A 23,976-nucleotide genomic window follows, 5' to 3' on the forward strand; every position below is an offset into this window, starting at 1 on the left:
ATTGATTGCAATAATTTCTAGCTTTTCGAGTTATATTCATTGATTGCAATAATTTCTAGCTTTTCGAGTTATATTCATTGATTGTAATAATTTCTAGCTTTTCGAGTTGTATTCATTGATTGCAATAATTTCTAGCTTTTCGAGTTATATTCATTGATTGCAATAATTTCTAGCTTTTCGAGTTATATTCATTGATTGCAATAATTTCTAGCTTTTCGAGTTATATTCATTGATTGTAATGATTTCTAGCTTTTCTCGGGTTATATTCATTGATTGCAATAATTTCTAGCTTTTCGGGTTATATTCATTGATTGCAATAATTTCTAGCTTTTCGGGTTATATTCATTGATTGCAGTAATTTCTAGCTTTTCGAGTTGTATTCATTGATTGTAATAATTTCTAGCTTTTCTCGGGTTATATTCATTGATTGCAATAATTTCTAGCTTTTCGGGTTATATTCATTGATTGCAATAATTTCTAGCTTTTCGGGTTATATTCATTGATTGCAGTAATTTCTAGCTTTTCGAGTTATATTCATTGATTGTAATAATTTCTAGCTTTTCGAGTTTTATTCATTGATTGTAATAATTTCTAGCTTTTCGGGTTATATTCATTGATTGCAATAATTTCTAGCTTTTCGAGTTATATTCATTGATTGCAATAATTTCTAGCTTTTCGAGTTATATTCATTGATTGTAATAATTTCTTGCTTTTCGAGTTGTATTCATTGATTGCAATAATTTCTAGCTTTTCGAGTTATATTCATTGATTGCAATAATTTCTAGCTTTTTGAGTTATATTCATTGATTGCAGTAATTTCTAGCTTTTCGAGTTATATTCATTGATTGTAATAATTTCTAGCTTTTCGAGTTGTATTCATTGATTGTAATAATTTCTAGCTTTTCGGGTTATATTCATTGATTGCAATAATTTCTAGCTTTTCGAGTTATATTCATTGATTGCAATAATTTCTAGCTTTTCGAGTTATATTCATTGATTGTAATAATTTCTAGCTTTTCGAGTTGTATTCATTGATTGCAATAATTTCTAGCTTTTCGAGTTATATTCATTGATTGCAATAATTTCTAGCTTTTCGAGTTATATTCATTGATTGCAATAATTTCTAGCTTTTCGAGTTATATTCATTGATTGTAATGATTTCTAGCTTTTCTCGGGTTATATTCATTGATTGCAATAATTTCTAGCTTTTCGGGTTATATTCATTGATTGCAATAATTTCTAGCTTTTCGGGTTATATTCATTGATTGCAGTAATTTCTAGCTTTTCGAGTTGTATTCATTGATTGCAATAATTTCTAGCTTTTCGAGTTATATTCATTGATTGCAATAATTTCTAGCTTTTTGAGTTATATTCATTGATTGCAGTAATTTCTAGCTTTTCGAGTTATATTCATTGATTGTAATAATTTCTAGCTTTTCGAGTTGTATTCATTGATTGTAATAATTTCTAGCTTTTCGGGTTATATTCATTGATTGCAATAATTTCTAGCTTTTCGAGTTATATTCATTGATTGCAATAATTTCTAGCTTTTCGAGTTATATTCATTGATTGTAATAATTTCTAGCTTTTCGAGTTGTATTCATTGATTGCAATAATTTCTAGCTTTTCGAGTTATATTCATTGATTGCAATAATTTCTAGCTTTTCGAGTTATATTCATTGATTGCAATAATTTCTAGCTTTTCGAGTTATATTCATTGATTGTAATGATTTCTAGCTTTTCTCGGGTTATATTCATTGATTGCAATAATTTCTAGCTTTTCGGGTTATATTCATTGATTGCAATAATTTCTAGCTTTTCGGGTTATATTCATTGATTGCAGTAATTTCTAGCTTTTCGAGTTATATTCATTGATTGTAATAATTTCTAGCTTTTCGAGTTGTATTCATTGATTGTAATAATTTCTAGCTTTTCGGGTTATATTCATTGATTGCAATAATTTCTAGCTTTTCGAGTTATATTCATTGATTGCAATAATTTCTAGCTTTTCGAGTTATATTCATTGATTGTAATAATTTCTAGCTTTTCGAGTTGTATTCATTGATTGCAATAATTTCTAGCTTTTCGAGTTATATTCATTGATTGCAATAATTTCTAGCTTTTTGAGTTATATTCATTGATTGCAGTAATTTCTAGCTTTTCGAGTTATATTCATTGATTGCAATAATTTCTAGCTTTTCGAGTTATATTCATTGATTGCAATAATTTCTAGCTTTTCGAGTTATATTCATTGATTGTAATAATTTCTAGCTTTTCGAGTTGTATTCATTGATTGCAATAATTTCTAGCTTTTCGGGTTATATTCATTGATTGCAATAATTTCTAGCTTTGCGGGTTATATTCATTGATTGCAATAATTTCTAGCTTTTCGGGTTATATTCATTGCTATCCAAACAAAAGAAAATATCCTGAAAATGTTTCCAACAACCTTAATTATCTTAATCCTGCTTCCAAATTTAAAAGTTCAATGGAAGAAAATGACAAAAATCTTTTCTTGAATATTTTGATAACCTTAAAAACATGGAACTGTCCTCTTTGTTTACTGAAAATCGACAAATTCTTCAAGTTATGTTCACTTCTTTTCAGGTCAACGGGTCGAAACACTTCATTTTTTTCTTAGAATTTATAGAATGTGCCTCCTGACAACGCTTGAGCATGAAATTAAAAATATGTTTTCTTTTTCCATAACGTTTCTTTACAACTTGCCATCTTAAAACAAGAAAAAGAATTATTTCAGTATAAAGGTGTTGAAATTCGTTTTTCTCATATCAGTACTACTGACAGTTTCTTTCATTTAATGTGTTATTTTTTTTTTTTTTGCTTTTCCAAGGATGACTTCTGTTTCTTAGATGAGCTTTAATAACCTGAAAGTACATTAGTATTTCGAATTCTTTATTTATTTGGTATTTGAATGTAGAACAACATTGTGCTTCTCACTTTCGTCATTAATTTGCCAAAACGCTTATAAAACACAGCTATTTCTTGTTAATTTGCTTATTGGTTCAAAATCAAAGGCAATACATTTCAAGTAAGACAAGCAAAAGAAGGGTTAAGGGAAAGAACCTTGTTTTAAGCCAAAAAGGAGTCAAAAAAAAGGTAGATGGCCAAAGTGAGTTTGTTACTCGGTATATATCAACATTATTTTTCAAAGCAATAATGATCTGTTCATTTTATGAATTACAGGAATTGCCAAGGAAGAGAGACAAATGGAGAACCAGAGTAGTGGATCCTAAGAATTGCGGAGGACTTCATGATTGATTGGCGAAGTTAAATATATCATTACAATTTGACCTATATATTATTATTTTTATATTCCCGTCCAAGATTACGACCTTCTCCACCCTTCTTGAAATCATGTATCTGTCTCTTAGGTCCAGGATAATGTAATGTAGTAGGTCGTCTAATTGATGGGTTGACATTTCCTTTACGTTCCCCGTATTGATTGTTTCCTGTTGCAGAGGATTGGGACTCACAGTGCAACAGTGAGCGGCGCATATAGGTTTATAGTAAGTGCCGGTCTACTCATCGAACAAATGATTGTACATTGGAGTTCTATAAGAACGTATATCGAACGAACAATAGCGACTGTGAAGTGTAAATAAATTGTGCACATTCAAAAAATGTGATTTCACCTTCGTTTAGCCGATTGTCCTTTTAATAGAAACAAAAATGTAAAGAAAAATAATTTAGAAGATATTGCATGGTTGCACAAAAAGGAGGATCCTAACGCATGCGCAGCTGGTGCTCTAACTGCCGCAGTAAGAGTTAGCAGGAGAAGCTAGTTGTTAGTATAGTACACAATAACCCGCGTAACTCTAGTGAAAGATGCGTTGAGTGAATAGCTGATGAAACGTAGTGTCGATACTCGCCCCTCTCTCGAGATTTTTTTTTAATATTGGAAATTAAATAGTTTTATTCATTAGTTTTTCAAAATGCTATCGAACATACAGAACATATTTATAGTGTTAGCGTTCGCGTGCACGAGGTGACTCTTGAAGGCTGGTTCTTACACTTAAAGACTGTTCTAGTTTCTGACTGTTCCGTGTGCTGACTGAGATGTGTAGTTTTCCCACCGGACTGCTACACCTCCTTCAAAAAAAGGAACACCGCCTGGGAAGCTATCTTAGGGAGACATAATGTCAGCGCTGAGTGATTCAGAGAGGTCAGCGTCTGGTATCATAGGGTTTGCACCCACTCTTACTCCCGAAGAACAATGTATGAAGGAAAGAAAATGGTGGTGTTTCCTTTTATCAAGTATTTTCACTTTTCTTTTCGGCTTGATTATCATTTTATTATGGCGAGCGTTCGCTTTCTTGTGCTGTCGGAAAGAAGAATCAGGGTCCAGCAGTCAGGGTTCAACCGTCAAACAACAGAAACATCCACAAGGTCCGTTACCCGGTCAACCGATAGACAAAAGTCACCATGCAACAGGGATCGGTTTCATGACAGAGGCCAAAGACTGGGCGGGAGAATTGATCTCAGGCCAAACAACCACCGGAAGGATTTTGGTAAGTTGATAAACCTTATGGAATGTGCGTTAATAATTAGTTACTTATAAAGTGAAAATAAGCTTCCACAACAAAGTGTCGATATGAGAAAATTAATTTTTTATTGGTTTAATATCGCCTACATAAGAGAGGCATCGCTTTCAAACGAATGATATAACTTTATTAGTAATCTCGTAAATACTAGTTATAATTTCGGGCGGATTTTGGGCTCTTATTCATGATATATTTGGTTTAATGCGAATTTAACTTAAGAATGAATAAATGCAAGATTTACACAGCCTAGCATACGGTATTGCTTTTAAGAATATTTCATAGAAATATGTCTATAACTGATAATTCAAGTATGAATTTTTTACATTGCAGTGGTAAACTCGCCAAACCTATTTCATTGTGGGAAAATCGACAGAATAAGTTTATTTGAACTTTTATAGAAATCATAGAGAAATAGATCTCTACTTAGAAATCGTTTAATCTATAGAACATGCACTATACTACTAGGAACTACATCCAAATGTACGTGTACTTCTAACACTATCTCTGCTCTAAAGAAAAAATTTGACGATTCGTCAAGTTTCGGTCGGCTTGCGTTGACATGCCAGGAAAAGAACATAGGAAAGCGACAGATATTTTTGTTCTCTGTTCGAGTCTCCAAAACATGTTTAATGATATTTGCACAGTTTATTTTTTAGATTAGAAATAGTATCTTCAAATGTATGTTTCATTGGGATATGGCTTTTAACCATAATGAAATTATAATGAAAGTACGATATGATGTGGGTTATTAAATAACGTGTGTTGTGCATGGTAATAACAACAACAACAACAACAATATTCGCTCTGCAACGTTGCAATTCGTTTTTCTACACATATATTTTTTCAAGGACCCTGATTATTTATTCTAAAAATAACTTTCTTATCTTCGGTCTTTTTTCTATTCTTGTTAACACACTGACCACAGCAATGTTTTCCTTATTAATCTTTGTATAAGGGTAAGTTTTATGAGAAATTTTAAATCGCTGTTTATCAAAGCCTCTGTAAATAGCAGTAGTAATAAATAATAATTATTGGTTAATATAAGGAATGAATAGTTACCTAGCTCATTTTTTAGTAAAAATAATGTTGCAGCTTTAGCAATATTGCTCTTTATTAATCTTAAATTTATCTATATATTTAAGTGTTTATAGGCATATGTGTATTATATTTACTACGTCTGTATAGGCATATGTGTATTATATTTACTACGTGTATAGGCATATGTGTATTATATTTACTACGTCTGTATAGGCATATGTGTATTATATTTACATATAGGTATGTGTATTATATTTACTACGTGTGTATAGACATATGTGTATTATATTTACTACGTGTGTATACGTGTGTATACTAGTATGTATGTATGTATTATATTTTACTATGTATGTATGTATTATAAGTATGTATGTATTATTATATTTACTACTGTATAGGCATATGTGTATATATTTACTAAATGTGTATTATATTTACTATGTATGTATTACTATTTACTAAGTATGTGTATTATATTTACTACGTGTGTTTAAGTATGTATGTATTATATTTACTACGTGTGTATAAAGTATGTATGTACTATATTTGCTACGTGTTGAGTTTTATTACTCTTTAAACTTCTGCTGTCCTTAATTTTGTGAGTTTTCTTGAATAACAGATTTTATCTAATATACTTTTCAACATGCATTAGTATTTACTATATTGTGTTTAGACCTTCTCATCTATTTAACACTTTCATATTTTAACTGAAATGTGATAGTTCACATTGTTTTGTCTTATTTGTAATTGTAAGATGAGAAACTGTCCTCCACGTGGACGGCGGTAAGTCTACGGATTTACAACGCTGAAATCAGCGGTTCGATTCTCCTCGATCGACACAACAGATTATCCGATGTGGCTCTGCTGTAAGAAAAACACAAATACAACATGAGAAATTAAATCGAACACTACCATATTATTGTATATATATCATTAAGCATTTTCTAAGACAATATTTTGTGGGATAACAACAAGGTAGAGAATAAATACGAAGGTTACTTTTGCATATTTTCCAATAATTCTAACTCTATTTGTAGAAATTATGACTCCACAACTACTGTGAAACGTTGTTCATGAATGACCATTTGTTTACTAGGCACCAGTCCTTCCTTTCAACAGAATTGAAGGATGTGTACTTCATTTTCGCTGAGTTATTCTTTTCTACGTCTTAACTTCCATGGGTCAGAAGCTGCTTAATGGTTATTGTGATAGGACTGTGAATATGATGGTTTATTGTTCGCATTCCGTTGACACTAAAACACGTCCCGTAATTTCGAGTTATTAGTGTTTCTGTAGGAGTAACGGTGAAATCTAACTATCTGGTTAGATAAGAGCAAGGCAAGAGTTTACCGTTTGTTTGTTTGTTTTTTCGAATTTCGCCCAAAGCTATACGAAGAATATCTGCGCTAACAGGCCCTAATTTAGCAATGTAAGACTAGAGGAAAGGCAGCTTGTCATCACCACCCACCGCCAACTCTTGGGCTACTCTTTTACCAACGAATAGTGGGATTGACCGTCACATTATAGCGCCCCCACGGCTGAAAGGGCGAGCATGTTTGGTGCGACGGGGATTAGAACCCGCAACCCTCGGATTGCGAGTCAAGCGCCTTAATCACCTAGCTACAATGGGCCATAGAGTTAACGGTAGGTGTTACCATTCGTCTAGTTTATCGTTTCAAAATTAGGGACAGCTATGCGCAAATAGCCTTCATTTAGTTTTGCGTGAAATTCCTGGAAGAAACAAAAAAGTAGCTTTCACTCCTAGTTTGTGAAAGTAAAGCTCTAGGAAGTTAAAAATAAAGAAATCAAGAATTTTACAAACGGTTAACAGCATGAGAAATGTACGTATTACTATAGGTAATGAATCAGCTGCTCTCTTATTTATCCGAAGTCTAGTTAGTCATATAAAAACATTTGTTTATCTGTTAAATTATATTAGTTTGTCGCGATTTGTCCTATTTTAAATATTACCAATATGCTCATACCGTTCACTATCGGTAGGGTACACATATTGCGTTATATTGATTACGTTTATAGGTTTGCTTTTATAACATTTATGGTAAAGAACTGGTGCAAAAATTAGGAAATTCTTCAGTAATAAAATTTTTCTTTTGCGTGTTTGAGATTCATAAGGACTAAAATGTCACTGACTGCTAGGATACTCAATTGATGTTCTTGAACACAATGGTTACAGGACCATTTTGTCGTTATCCTGCAAAGATACTCAATTGATTTTCCAGAACACAATGATCACAGGACCTTTTTTTGGTTATCCTGATAAGATATTCAATTGATGCTCCAAAACACAATGATCATGGGACCTTTTTGTGGTTATTCCGCTAAGATACTGAATTGATGTTCCAAAACACAATGATCACAGGACCTTTTTGTGATTTTCCTGCTATTCATAACTAATACTGTTTGTTATTTAACCGTGATTTTTATTGAAAACCTTCAGAATGTTTTTTTTGTAGACGTTAATACATAACTGTTATTCTGGTTCCTTTAACCAATAAAGTCACTTCAAAGCATAAATAGTTTATAAAAATATGTTTGAAGCTTTTAAGATCACTCTGTAAAAATTTTAATCACTCTGCAGTGATGCAGGAATTTGTAGGTTAAAAACAGGAATTATATTAGTATGACAAACAATTAAGACTAACATCTGTTTGCTTTTCATTACCACTTCTTAATTTAACTTCTATGAAACCCTGAATGGCCAGCCTATCAATTTTTAAGAATTAAATATTCATTTATAAGAAGTCCCCCGGTGGTCAGTTATACGATAGAACGCGTGTTTCAACACCTGCAGTGGTTACAGCGTAGATAAACCATTGTGCATCTTTGTGCTCAACAAAAAGTAAATAGAATTATTTATTTGATCATGACTTTCATAGGATATAAAAAATGTCAAATTTTATTTAAAAATTTCCATCTTCCTTGATTCTTATCGAAAATGAACTTATGAAATGAAACGAAAGAAAAAAAATCCGTTACGTTGTTCATTGCAAAATTCTATCCAAGAACGATTCTAGTTTAGACTTTATCGAACGACGTCAGGGCTGTTTAAGAATAATGAGCCTACAAGTAGGCTAGAAATATTTTCCGATACAAAAACCAGAAGCGATTCTTAAGAAATTTCATTCCTCTACGTCTACACAGCCCAGCAGTTTAAAGAAACAACAGCTAAATACATTATAACGCATAGTTTCCTAATCAAACGATGTACAGAAAAACAAAGATTTGTGTAATAATGTTTTAACGTTAATAATAACTTTTGAGAACATTTTCGTTTTTTCATTCTTTTCCTGAGGACAATAAAAGCAGCTGAGAACGTTTTGAGCAACATTCTTAATAGACTGTTCAATAACCTCACTTTCTGATCTCTTTTTTTATATAATAGTAGAAATACTTTTGCTAATCTAGCTATTAACTTTAGTCATGGAAATGTAGTCCATAACTTTTCTAAACTTATTTTCCAAAACTGTTTATGCACTACGTTGTTTGTGGACCCAGGACTTACAGGATCTCTAATAATGTTTGAATCATACAATAAATTAACGGTGTCATCAGTAGTACGAGTAATTTTCATAATTACAACAAGAGACTTTATGTATTTCACACAGAAACGACATATTTCATTTAACCTTTTGTTAGGTTTCTTACGCTGAAACTTCTAATAGAAAAAAATCTAAAATTACTTACTGTTATGTAATATTCGAACAGAATAAAAACAAGTAAGCAATTTTAGGGTAAACTAAACTGCGTCAGGCTGCGATAAGTTAAATTATTTAACTGTTAACTATTCAATTCATGTTCTACTTTTTTATCAAAATTATTCTATATATATATATATATATGTATATATATGTATTTATTTGAAAACATAGAACGAGTCAAAATCTTATCACTTTCAATTTAATTTAGTTTATCGTCAGTTATTTGCATGCAACCATCTTCGGTATTCTTGAAAAATTCGATACATATCGTTGATCATTTATCAGCCTAATTACTTGACGAGCATCCATGTTTAAACAGATTATTGCTTTCACAGAGTTTCATGATCAAATTCTTGTAAATCAAGAAAAAAATCACAATTGTAATTAATTTTTAATTATGCTTAATTAATACATAAAGTAAATTGAAATTAAACAACCTTTATTTTTAGGATGAATTTATTTTATTTATGTTCCTGCACGTTTTATTTAGGTCCAGAACAATATCTGATGACCAGATAGAGCTTAAACTATTTTATCGATCACTTATTGTATAGACCTTCTGATAGCGGTCCTCTTGGGACTGCTGACAAGCAGAAATTTATTGATTACCTCTTCCAGTTTCTGGATTTCCAACAAGTAAAAACTGGACGAAGAATATCAGAAATTCTATATTCAAGGTCAATCAGTGAAACTTTCTCTCCGAGTGCGCTTGATAAGTACTTGTTATATAGAAATATTTCAGAAATGGCGGTATATATAGATGTAATGTGTTTGTTTCTTTTTTTTTAAGTTGATTTGATTTGGTTTGAATTTCGTGAAAAGCTACATGAGGGCTATCTGCGTTAGCCATCCTTAATTTAGCAGTTAAAGACTAGAGGGAAAGCAACTAGTCATCGCCACCCACCACCAGCTACTAAGCTATTCTTTTATCAACGAATAATGGGATTGACTGTAACGTTATAACGCTCTCACGGCTGAAAGGGCGAGCATATTTTGTGGGACAGAATGTTCTACTTGTCTTGTGCCCAGAGCTGAAAAAAGAAACATATACAAACATGAACATATATACATCTTATTTATTGTTATGTGTTTTATTGAGTGGTTTGTGACTGTTGAAATATCTTGTATGGTGAGGTGTATTTTGTAGGAGCGCTGGCTAATTTGTATGTCGGTGTTGTCGGTTTTTTATAGTGTCCTGGTGGATTGTGAATAGTGTGTTATGATTGGTTGGATTATCATTGTTTCTGATTGGCGGAGAGATTTCCTGTAGATTCAACCAATGGCAGCCACAGGTTACTCACCTCTAATCTGGAATCTCTGTTAAGTGAAGGTTTAATAGTGTTAATACAAAGTGATTCTTTGATTTTTCTTGTCTTCCAGAATTTGTCTATGTCGATGATTCTAGTTTTCTCCTAGTTTATTGTGTCCAGTTGATGTGGCATGCTTTGCAATGGCTGAATTTTGTGTTTTCATGAGTCTTGTACTATCTTCATGTTCTTTTGTTCTTGTCGCGAGTCTTCTTCCTGTTTCTCCAATGCATGTATCGTTGCAGGAACACAGAACTTCATAGATGACGTTTTTGCGATTCTCTCTTTGTTTGTACCTGGATAGACCTTAAAGTATTGTAGGATTTCCATCGATTATTAAGTAATGGCACCGTGACTTAGTCTGACTCCTCTTAATTGCATAAAATGTCTATACAAGACTTCTAAAGCTAAGAAGAGAAAAGAGCATTTACACTGGTGCTGTGGCTCCCAATATTCTATATTTGGTCTTACTGTTATCAATGTACAAAATATTACGACACTGTTACTTCTGTTATGAGATTATTTGACAAATGGGTGATAAAGTAGATTATTATGTTTTATGCTTTCTTTTATTCATACTCAATTAGAGATGGACCGTAAGTTTGAACAAAAAAACTACATGCGTGGTGTGATAAGTGAAACAATCATATAGCTCAGTGTTTTATTTAATACGTTAGATCCTTCAATGGCATCAGGTGATGATTATAGGAAAAGTGAAATTTACTAATAAGTTTCCTCACCCAGTGTCTTTATTCTGAATGCGTTGGTTTCTCTTGTTGTTAGACATAACGCTATCCATGTTCTGCCCACCACGGATAATGAAGTCCGATTTTTAATCCTGTTATCATTCATTCTTTCCCCGTTAGCCCCTGGGAGGCTTCTAAAAGCGAGTACAGGAATTATTTCGAATATAATCATAGTAACAGAACGACATCTAATCACTAACTGACATAAACAAAGTGATCAGCTTTAGCGATAAGGTTTGTAGTGGTTGAACCAAGAAAGGTTAAACAAACGTAGTAATACTAAATAATTTCAATTAAAGAATGAAAATACTTAGATAATGTGGAACACAGTAAATCATGTGTACTCTGAATTATTAAAAAAACATACGTATTTCATTAATCTAAGACGTATTAACTTTCAAGAAAGTGTTTGTAAATATAGGCAGTAGCAATTACGTTCACCAAAATGGTCTTTATACTGCTTAGTTAAAATAACCAGAAAAATTAATATTTTGTGTGTAAGGGAGTCAATTAAATACAACAGTATCTCCAAATATTCTGAAAAATTAGCTTTAATGAAGTAGAGTGATAACTTGATGCATACCATGATCCACGATATTTGACAAACAATTACTAACAGAGAAAAAAACGGTCACTTATGCTAACTGTATTGTTTGTCTTTCAAGAAACTGAAATTGAGCCAAAAACAAACTAACAATGAAAAATCGTGAATAGTCTTGACCACAGCAAACAAGTTCAACCAATTAGGATGACGAGAATTTAACACAACTAATTTTCCAGAATGACATCATAACGTTAAGCTATCTTGTTTTTGTTTACTAGTGTGTGTTATATTCTATGACAGTGCGCATGTATTCTAGGCAGTTAAAAACAACAAAAAAACGAAAATATCTTTCTACTATTGCGCCTTTGGGTACACCAACGAAGAGGGCTTAGAACCGAATATAAGTTTATAGAGATTCTTAATTAACCGAAAAAAAGAACCAGTATGGACTGTTGCAGTTATGAGACAAAATATGCAACCTTCACAGTATTCCTATATCTTCAGAACAAATTTGTAAAGAACACCAGAACAAACTTTTAAAGTCATATTTGTGTAATTCTAAACTTTCTCATTATTTGTTTATTACTTTGTTTAGAATTAAGCACAAGGCTACACAATGGGCTATCTGTGCTCTGTCCACTACTAGTATCGAAACCTAGTTTTTAGTGACGTGAGTGCGCAGACATGCCACTGCGTCATTGCGGGGCAGGTTTCTCATTAAATATATATGTAAGTATCTATTATTTATTGAAAATAATGATATCTGGTAAGAGCCACGTACAATTTATATGAGCATTGACGAGTAATACATGTAATTATAAAGATATAGGTACAGTCCTTAAATTAGACCACATTCATTTAGGTCTCCTAGTGGCACAGAGGTATGTTTGCAGATTTACAACGCTAGAAACCGGGTTTCCATACCTCTGTTTGGCAGAACACGGGTATCCCTTTGTGTAACTTTTAACTTAATTACAAACAAATGAACAGATTCATTCAGCCATCACTGTGTTCTAGACCGAGAAACTTACAGGAAACTCCACAATGAACAAATATGACGAATAATCGATACTAATGAACAAGATTTTATGATCACAGTAGTAACTATGTGAGATAAAAACAAACAAGAATTTCAAAACAAATCTCTTTAATAGTTACAGAGTCACTATCTTCTATCTTCATGTCTGGCATCCATTCTGCTGAAGTAGTTACAGAGACAGAAGCCACAATCTTCTACTTTTATGTCTGGTATCCATCTTGCTCAAAAAGAATTTATAATTATTTAAGTTTTTATAGCATTTTATACTTTCGTGAGCTAAGCTACTGAGTGGAATCAACCGATACACATAAATATCACAATATCTGAATGCTGATCAGAGTTTCACTTCGTATCAAGATCAGATAAGTCACTTGCATGAATATAATCGTTCTGACGAACTGTAGAATAATACATATATTAAAAACAGCAAAGTTATCTATATAAAGTCATGAAACTAGGCTTAATAAGGTGTTTTGGCTTAGTTTTTAAAATTCAGGTCATATTCACTTAGCTTTATTGCTACTATTGTTATGAAGCAATGCACAGTTTGAAGTACAAACGACTGTAGTCAACGTTACACTTTACTCATGAACTGGAAGTATCTTTTGAACGTAAAATACATTTATTTCACTAAATAGGTTAATCTGATTTTCTATAAAACTGTCTTACCAAGCTCAACGAATACCACCTTATTAATCTGATTTTCTATAAAACTGTCTTACCAAGCTCAACGAATACCACCTTATTAATCTGATTTTCTATAAAACTGTCTTACCAAGCTCAACGAATACCACCTTATTAATCTGATTTTCTATAAAACTGTCTTACCCAGCTCAACGAATACCACCTTATTAATCTGATTTTCTATAAAACTGTCTTACCAAGCTCGACGAATACCACCTTATTAATCTGATTTTCTATAAAACTGTCTTACCAAGCTCAACGAATACCACCTTATTAATCTGATCGTCGTATAATCATCTTGAATATGACAATGCGCGCATTCATGTGCGTATAAAATAGGTTCATGCGCATATATAATACTATAATTATCTTATTGATCTAATTGTCTATAAAACCGTCTCTCCTAACCCAAATACAACCACCTTATTAATCTAATTGTCTATGAATCCATCTTTTCTGACTCGACTACAACCATCTTGTTAATTTGATTGTTTATAAAACCGTATTTCGACTACAATTATCTTATTATTCTGATTGCTCGATTACAACCAGTTTATTAAACTGATTGTCTACATAATCAATTTTCTGTCGGCTTGAGTACAACCTCATTATTAAAGTGACTGTCAGACTATCACATCATTTTCAAGTTCGAAATGTTACGAGACGTATATATAGTTGCATATTATATACGAAAAATATCCACATCTAAAAGCATTAATAGAAAGAAGTTTTGTTAAGTTGTTGTTTAGCACAACTGGCTGTCTATGTAGTGTTCCCCGTAGTTTTAGTGCTGCAAATCTCCTAATCTGCCGCTGAGTCACTAGGGGCATAGAAATAAGAACAAAATTTCTAACCATTAAAGTGACAATAAAACTTAAGGAAATTTTTCAAACATTAAAAGTTTTAATTTTATTTTATTGAATTTTAAAGTTTAAGCTGTTTATACTATTTTTGATACCTTAAACAAGAATATTAGATCTAAACACCTACAAAATTTTTTAACCACACAACGTCTAAAACAGCTGACAAAATTTAGGTGCATAGATATGTTCATGTATTGATTAAAAGGAAAACAAATCTAATGTTAAAAGCATTATCTTCTCAAATTCAGTTTTGCAGATAAACGTCACAGTGGTTCTGTTAGAAATACATGTCAGTTCGTGAATTTGGCTCTTAATCTTAAATGCTTATTTTGGCGTAGTAATTTTTAATCCAGTTAAATATTATGTAAAACACAGTTAGCTGTAGATATTTTTATTACATTTACTTTGATGAATCAGTTATGGATGTAAAGCTCAAAAATTATTATGCTACAATTTATCTGTCTTCCCTGCTTACGCCATTGGTTACAAGTGACGTGATATCCTGAGTCGCCTAATCTAATCGAAACGATCTTAAATTTTTCCTTTTTTTCCTTACCATTATGCCCCAAGATAAACATAAAACGCACCCTGACTAACCATTGGCTGTAAAATTCATGTAAGTGCTATAAATGTATCTACCAGTTTGGCTGCTAATTTTAACTTTATTCCGTCAAGTCACTTGTTCGATCCTTCTTATTCTTTTGGCCATACCTTTGTTCACATATAATGTGGTTTTGATTAGATATCATGACCTTTGTCAATAAATCAAGTAACAAAGTGACACTTGATAGTAACAAACATTAGTTTTAGGATCACAACCTATTCGCTTTTACTCTTGGGTGAAACTATAGCAAAACTTTAGACAGATAGCTCACGTGACTTTTTGCCTAGGCGTGTGCCAAAATATTGGTCAAATTTGTTGAATAACTTTGCACAGCTGTCTTATATTTAGACCAAATTTGACACCTATATGTAGGTTGTAAATATTTATTAGTGTACCAAATTAAAAAAAAAATCTATAAAAGGTTTCGTACTTTCTGTCCGAAGGAAAAAAAAAGAGAGAAATTGAATCGAAATTATAAATTTCGTATCTCATGTATTTCCTAATAGACTGCCTTGAAATTTGGCATGTAAAATAAGAGTCTAAGGAGACATACCCACTGAATGTATGTGGCAGTTTGGATTACCTCAGTCCGAGATACAAAAGTGTAAAATCGCTAAACTATCACTCCTAGTTAATAACACACAGTGTGTCCGGCAGGTTGTTTAGGCCGCACGAAACACTACCACGTGTTTTGATCAAAGAATCTGAATAAGAAACATGGAAATATTTTGTACCGCATGAATAAAAATAAATAAATAAACTTTGATTAATAACATGTTTCAACAACTCCGATTTGCTATCATAGTTAGTTTATAAATTTCAATGTTTCTATTAATGAGAAAAATATAATACTGCTCTCTTTCTTTCATGTGTTTTTAATTTTCAGCACAAAGTGAGTTCGAAATTTTTGAGTTTCGATTTTGCGACCCGCAAATTACGCGTCAAGCGCCCTAACCACCAAATCACATCGAACACTATTTACAAACACACACACAAAAGGCCTAAATGTATCTTGTGACAAAGAAAAAAAAACGTAGAAAAGCAAAGTAAAATGTTTTTAAGCCTAATAATGTACAACATTTAAACTGATGAAACCGTAATAACCGTAATATGAAAATAACATAATTATTACCCGTTAATTTAAAGAAACGTTAAAGAAACGTAGAGCTAGAAATGTTTCAAAACACATCAGGTATATATGAGTTCGCGAAAGCATGTTTTCTAATAGAGAGAACATTTTGTCCGTTAACATATATCATTTTGTGTATCATTTATATACTCTATAGCGTTTGTCACGTTAGGACTACAAATAGTAAACAGTTGTATGTATGATAAATTGATGATAAATGTTAATATTATGATTTGTACGTGAATATACAATACAGAAAAAACAACACGAAATATGATACGTATGTTAACACTCCGTAAACAGCGAACATTATGTGCATTGTCTTTACTGCTGGTTGGCTGAAAATACTGAATTAAATGTGTGACTCATACGTAAGATGCTCACAACATGCCTGAATTTAAATGTAATATTTAAAACAAATGTCTGTTTTTTCGTATTTAAGAAACATATTAATGGGGAATTAGTGCATCCTAGTACACGAAACAAATCACACAATAACAAAAACAATCTATTTCTCTTGACAGTTATTAAAAAATAGCACATACAAAGTAAAATAAATTACATCGTGATATACCATATAATTGTGAAATTAGCTGTGCTTGTAATATTTATTGAGAAATTCAGATAACTGTTTCACATTAAAAAAGAACAGAAACAGATAAGTATGCTTTATTGAAGCTTATAATGTCATACTGACGGCTACCAAGCAATTATGTCATTCAGTATCAGTTCTAAGTATTCTAGTTAACTAGTTCTTTCCATCAGTTCTGGAAAGTGAGTCAACACAGTTACTTTCTCTATAGCAACCAGGTCCTCACGACCTGTGTGCTTCACGTCATCCGGTTAATAATAGATAACCGTACTCGCTTGTGATACAAGACAGGGAGCTTGGTAACTAGAAATATCTACTTTACAAAGACGAATGACTTTAGAATTTAAAGCAGGAACATTTAAATATTTCCCAAATTGTAGTTGAATGTAGTATCTCATAACTCTCTTGGCCAGTAGGCTTCAGAATAGCGATTACATAATTACACGGAACATATCGTGACCCTAAACGTAACCCTATATGTTGGGCTGGTGAATATTTTTAGGTCTTCTTTTTTTTTAAGTGCTCTAGAGGAATAAATACCAGCAACAGTCACTTAAAAAACTATAGTTAGTCGGTTTTTGTCTTCTCAAGTTTGCTATGATATGATTAATAATACGAGGTTATTACAACATAATAAAGCATTTAGTTAACGTATATCTGAATATGATTTTAAGTTCTAAAAATAAGCTGAGAATGAAATTATTGTGTCTATTGAGTGCTATGTAGTGATCAAAAGTACACATTTGGTATATGTACTAGGTTTTGAGTTATATAACTGTGTAACAATGTAATTAACTATTGCTTGTTTTATTCTAGCTAATAGGCTATAGATTTTTCTTCTATTTTCTTCTTAAGCGTAAAGTTACATATCGTCTGTATTGAACAACCCCGACTTCAACATTTCAAGCCCTCTAGCCTATACTACTGAGTCACCAGGGAGAATGGGGTGGGGTTTAGTATTACTTCATATGTACATGTGTAAATATAAAATACCTTTGTTTCTTTATAATGACTCAAGGAACGACGTGTTTATTATAGCATGTCAATTAAGAAGGAACAAGTTTTAGTCATTTATGAATTCAATACTTGTTCAAAGTTATTTGAAAACGAATTAAGTGACACCGTATTTGAAACACAAAGTGTGTGCTTGATATCAAAAATGCTTTTGTTACACAATGTTTGAGAAGCATAATGCGTAACCGTGTGGTTGCAGTTCATTTGAGAAGGAATATATTTATGAATTAATGTGTTTTTCACAACATTATTCGAAAATAAATTAGACGATATTATATATTGATCATACACTTGATAGTAATCCATGTTTTGCACAATGTACGACAGTTAGAATGGGTAAAATTAGGCTTATAATAATATTTTATATAAGAAGCTTGTACGGAAAGAAAATGTAGTTTTTTGCAGTGAATCTAGTAGCACTGGTTGAAACATAATTTTTACATGTTTACCATTGGCCACTTCTACAGCGAACAAAGGATACAACAATGCATAGAACTACTAATAATGGCTTAATTCTGATGTTACAACACTCTGTGAGAATGCCCTGCTTTAGACTTGATCTTACGTTATAGGCTTAACATTTGAGGTTAGTAATTAAAAAGGAATCTGAAAAATTGTTTTCTTGATTAGTTAATTCCCTGTCGTGTTTCAGCCAATAAACTTTTACGCATTGAAATGTTACAATAACATTTATCAATGCTCATTAATGGTTCAAATTTACATATTAAGCATTACAAAAAGGGTTGCTAAAACGAGAAACACATCGACTAATATTAATGCAAAAACACGAATTTTGTTAAAGAAGGTTAGAAATAAAAATAAAGGTTTAATAATTTTAAGTCACTCGCTAGGTTTAACCACTACTCTTGCTCATACACAGACACTACCAAGTTGTATGTGTAAGGTATGCTTTGGTTTGAATTTCGCGCAAAGCTCCACAAGAGCTATCTGCGCTAGCCGTCCCTAATTTAGCAGCGTAAGAAAAGAGGGAAGGCAGCTAGTCATCACCAGCCACCGCCAACTCTTGAGCTGTTTTTTTACCAACGAATAGAGGGATTGACCGTCACATTATAACACCCCCACAGTTGAAAGGGTGAGCATGTATGGTGCGATGGAGATTCGAACCCGCGACTCTCAGATTACGATTCGAACTCCTTAACCTGCCGGGCCCTTAACGTATACTTTGTCGTTCAAATATTTTAGAAAAAAACAAAAGTTTCGTATGTGTAATACGTATTTGTTTATTTAGAAACTCCAGAAATGCAATTGGTGTAAATATATAATGTTTTTCAGTCATATATACTATTTTATCTTCTCAGTTTTTAGTGGTTATATAATATCCTGAGGACCAAAGTATTTCTCATACCATGTTATAATCGAATCGAAACAATAATATTCAGGCGCAGTTATTTTGTTTCATAATAAACAAAATAAGTAGCTCAAATTTGCCAATAATACGACTGATATTGGTTTACTTAAAGCTCCGTAACAATCGCAGTGTCATTATCTATAGTATAAAGCTTTCATAAAACAATAGAAATATACAGGAAACTGTTCGCCGTCATGTTTACATTGTTGTAAAACATTAAAATCTATTACTGTTGTATGTCTATACAGTTAACACAGTAGTATAAAGCTGTTATGTATTACAATTTAAATACCTAAAACTGAGTTAAAAGATAATTTAAATTTAGAAGTTAAATAAATGTCGATATGTATCCAATTGATCATATTTACCATCAAGATTGATAACGCACAGTTTTTTAATATATATATTTGCAAATTTACAGTTGATATATTATATGAATATAGAAAAAAAATAACACATTTTTCCATAACGGTGATTGCAAATAATGATCTATATAAAAGAGTTTTACAAACTTACAAATAATATTGAGTCTTCTGTGTAGTATGGAGCTTTTTTGGTATCTTATCGAGGGTTCACGATGAGCAAATTAATCTTGAGTTGATGCAAATGCAACTAATTTAATGATGAGGTAGTTATCTCTGCGTTCTTCGCTGTTTACACGTCGAGTTTATCACCACTGAAGTTATATAATGTCTTTGAAAAATTCTAATGTCCAGTGTTAATGCGCTGAAATTAAATAGTTTGCAATGTTCGAAATATATAAACGTTCCTGGTCAAATATCTGAAGTTACCGATTAACAAGAGTTAATGACAGTCATAGCTTCTAACGTTTATAGTATACCAACTGCAGCAAACAAAATGACTCTTGACCCGTCGCGTTGATTACGTTTATAGGGGAGAGTAGAGTTTGTAGAAACTTCATCCTGCACAACAATACTGACGATACACTAGTGTTCAAAGACACACATATATTGTTGATTTTTACATTCGCGAATCTTCTACAACTTTAGTAAATAGGCCTAAGTGTTTTCTTATAGCAAAGCAACATTAAGCTATCTGCTGTGTCCACCGAGGAGAATCGAATCCCTAATTTTATGGTTATAAATCTGAAGACATACCTCTGTCCCAGCGGGGGACAGTGAATAGCCAGGAATTTCACAGTACAGATTTAACAGTGTAAATTATGTACATTTCTAAATATAAATTTATCTTGCTAAGTATTATAATTTATCTCGAACAATACTCCGATTTATTATGCTACATACGTTGCGTATTGCTACGATTTCAAATAGCTGGAAATTCGAATTTAGAGGTTAATTGAATATCGACTTGTATCCAATTTATAACATTTACCAACAAGATCGATACGCACAATTTTCTTTTTTAACACAAAAATATTTTAATATAAAAACAACAATACAATTTATAATAGTTATTATAAATAATGATTTATGTACAAATGTTTTATAAGCTTACAAAGAGTACTGAATCTTCTGTTTGGTCTGGAACTGGATATTTTATCAACGGTTCACGACAACCGAATAATTTTATTTTGATATATCGGTATAGTTCACTTAATGGGTAAGCCACCTCTCGCTTCTCACACACAAGTTTTTCCGATGAAGTTATGCAATGTCTTCGTGGAAATACTAACGTTTGTACTGTTCAAAATTTATAAACGTTCTCGATCAAAAATCTGTAGTCTTCCAATTAATAAACGCATATCACAACTGCACATACATCGTACATTGTCGATTTTTATTCTCGAGAATCTTCTAGAAATTTAGAGAATAGGCGGAAATTTTGCAAATATTTAACACTATAAGTTACACGTATTTCTAAATATATAACGGCCCGGCATGGCCAGGTGGGTTAAGACGTTCGACTCGTAATCTGAGGGTCGCGGGTTCGAATCCATATCGCACTAAACATGCTCGCCCTTTCAGCCATGGGGGCGTTATAATGTGACGGTCAATCCCACTATTGTTTGATAAAAGAGTAGGTCAAGAGTTGGCGGTGCCCCCTCTAGTCTTACACTGCTAAATTAGGGACGCCTAGCGCAGATAGCCCTTGAGTCGCTTTGCGCCAAATTAAAAACAAACAAACAAGTTAAATATATATTTAACTGAAAGCAAACATCGATATTAAAATAAGTGCACGTAAGTTCGTGTATTCTATAGTACATAATACGTACGATAGAAACATGCCCATTTAGTTTCTGCAGTTACAAGTTGTTATCGTATAGCAAGAGTATAAACGTACATATCCCTGGTTTCTTATTATACTGATACTAATGAACACTATTACTGTTTTACGTATGTTGTGTTACTTTAGAACAAACACGGTACAAATACAATCATTGGCTATGTACGGTGTCGAATAACTACAGTAGGTGAAAATAATATTGTTTTCTTTCATATGTAATAGTTTCTTATTTACAATGTTAAGTGACTACTGAACTGTATTTAAGAAAGTATTACAATGTTATAAGTGAATTACAGTAAAACAAGAAACAAAGGTTTGGTACGAGATAGGTGTTAAAAACTAGTTCTTTTGGTGAAACCATACATCCAGTGATGTCAGAGCAGCTTCACGTTTCTTGTTGGTCAAGGCCCGGCATGGCCTAGCGCGTAAGGCGTGCGACTCGTAATCCGAGGGTCGCGGGTTCGCGCCCGCGTCGCGCTAAACATGCTCGCCCTCCCAGCCGTGGGGGTGTATAATGTGACGGTCAATCCCACTATTCGTTGGTAAAAGAGTAGCCCAAGAGTTGGCGGTGGGTGGTGATGACTAGCTGCCTTCCCTCTAGTCTTACACTGCTAAATTAGGGACGGCTAGCACAGATAGCCCTCGAGTAGCTTTGTGCGAAATTCCCAAACAAACAAACAAACTTGTTGGTCAAACAGTAACTTGTCTTAACGCTGCATTTAACAATCTTCTTTCCTCGTATCCAAATCAATAAACCCAAATAATAAGATTCAGGTAACATCTGCACGGCTTTCATTCTTATGTCTCTCATTACGTAGTGAATCGATTCTAGAAAAATAAACTACGCGAAGCCCGAAATTAGCCCACAGCTGAGTTCACATAAAATCAAAATTTCACAAAAACGTTCACGTGGAAAAATGAACAGCGCCATTTTTGTTGAAACGAAAACAAACACAGCTGTCGGTGGAAACGGATACGTTTACTTATCATTCACACGTTTTCTAATTAATTACTTGCTAACCTTGTAGTGGGTGGAGAAATAATTGCAGTTCGTGTATTCAAAATATTGCACAAACCACAGTGATTTTATATAATATTCGTAAAATTTTTGGGTAAAGCTGTACCACAAAAACAGCTTATAGTGGCATTTCGTATTTTCTTCAATGGTTTTTATGCTGTCTACATGTTCGTACGTAGCAGTCTTTACTTTTTTTAACTTATAATAAAATACTTAACTTAAAACGTTTACGTAAAAAATAGATGTATTTAAGCTGTATGTCAAAACATTGAGAAGTTATAATTAAATTACAAATAAATCTACACCAATAATGTTGCGTGCGTGGGGGCCCTCTTCACTTGAACAATTACTTAGGAAAAGAACGAATTCTTAAAGCATATACAAGTCACTTAGATTACATAGGAAAAGCCGTGTCACGCAAGCAGCAGTAATTTTCCAAAACGACAACTTAGAGACGATTGGAAGATCAAATGACCGATGAAGTACTTACGAGAAGTCTTAACGACCCAAAGAGAAGAGCTGAGTGATTCCCATTTTCACTATTCATAATTTGATATTTTGAACATCTACACACAAAGATGACATAGTATTCAAACACTGGAATTTGGTTTAATTAAATCAGAAAATTACATTTTACCCTGAGATAACGAATTTCATGAATTTTGTAGGTATTTATCAGAGTGGAGAGAAATTATTTCATTTGTTATTTTGGATATGTGCTTAATAGTTATAAAGTTCGTAAATGAGAAGTGAAAATTTGTGCCAATGTAAAATTAAAGTAGAACTTTTAAATATTACCAAAACTTTACGTAAGGAAATTCATGTTCAACCTTCGTATCACATGACTCGCTTCTTTTTTTTAATAAATTGTTAACCAGTGAATTTCTAGCAGAGGGCGTTATGGCTTTATCGTTAGATTAGTATAAGGTGGCTTATCTTGGCATGAAGTTTGGTCACATAGATTTATTCTTTAATTTCCTCTCTAGTGAGATGGAAGTAGAGTTCTTGAGTTAAATTATACTGTATGCCAGAAAGAAAATTTATATTTCCTCTATAATACCTATGTAAATGTAGTTTTACATATACGTTTTTCTGCACTAAAACTGGTTTCGAATATAAATTAATTTTGTATTTCGTAATTAATGTTTTATGCGAAATTAATGTTTTGGAAATCGCCAAGTGTAATACCACTTAACATTTCTTCGATGAGCATATAACTTCATTAAATCATAAATTGTTCGTATACTGTTTACCGTGAGAAACCAATTCTCATTTTTACCTAGAAAATGTTATGTTAAAGTTGTCTTTTTTAATGAATAGTTTTTTCTTTCTTGGTAGGTGGTGCTGGTGTTCTTTCTCAGTATAGCATCTTTAATAATATATTTTATTGATGCCTCAACGTGAGTATATGTTTTTTTACGTGCATTTCATGTAGTGTGGTGTTATTGGTTAACTTTAGTGTGTATATCATTTGTAAAGTCCAGACTGCAAAAACCAACTAAGATAATAAACACGAATTAGATATTGTGATAATAAGTGTTCG

The 23,976-nt window shown here is 32.4% G+C and overlaps 1 protein-coding gene across 3 annotated transcripts in view; it reads left to right on the top strand.

The window, feature by feature from the left end:
- Positions 1-3,538: 3,538 nt before the first annotated feature.
- LOC143246322 (calcium-activated potassium channel slowpoke-like) overlaps positions 3,539-23,976 on the top strand; it is an 86,297-nt gene continuing 65,859 nt past the window's right edge. For 2 of the 3 annotated variants that reach the window (XM_076492857.1, XM_076492858.1), the window contains exons 1-2: positions 3,541-4,529; positions 23,772-23,833. In XM_076492857.1, coding sequence (XP_076348972.1) covers positions 4,158-4,529; positions 23,772-23,833 — 434 coding nt within the window. In that variant the 5' untranslated portion in view covers positions 3,541-4,157. Of the gene's footprint in view, positions 4,530-23,771; positions 23,834-23,976 lie in introns of all 3 variants that reach the window. The other variant, XM_076492856.1, reaches the window with a different exon arrangement.

This window comes from Tachypleus tridentatus, chromosome 3, assembly GCF_004210375.1.
Source record: "Tachypleus tridentatus isolate NWPU-2018 chromosome 3, ASM421037v1, whole genome shotgun sequence".
NCBI classification, from domain to species: Eukaryota; Metazoa; Arthropoda; class Merostomata; order Xiphosura; family Limulidae; genus Tachypleus; species Tachypleus tridentatus.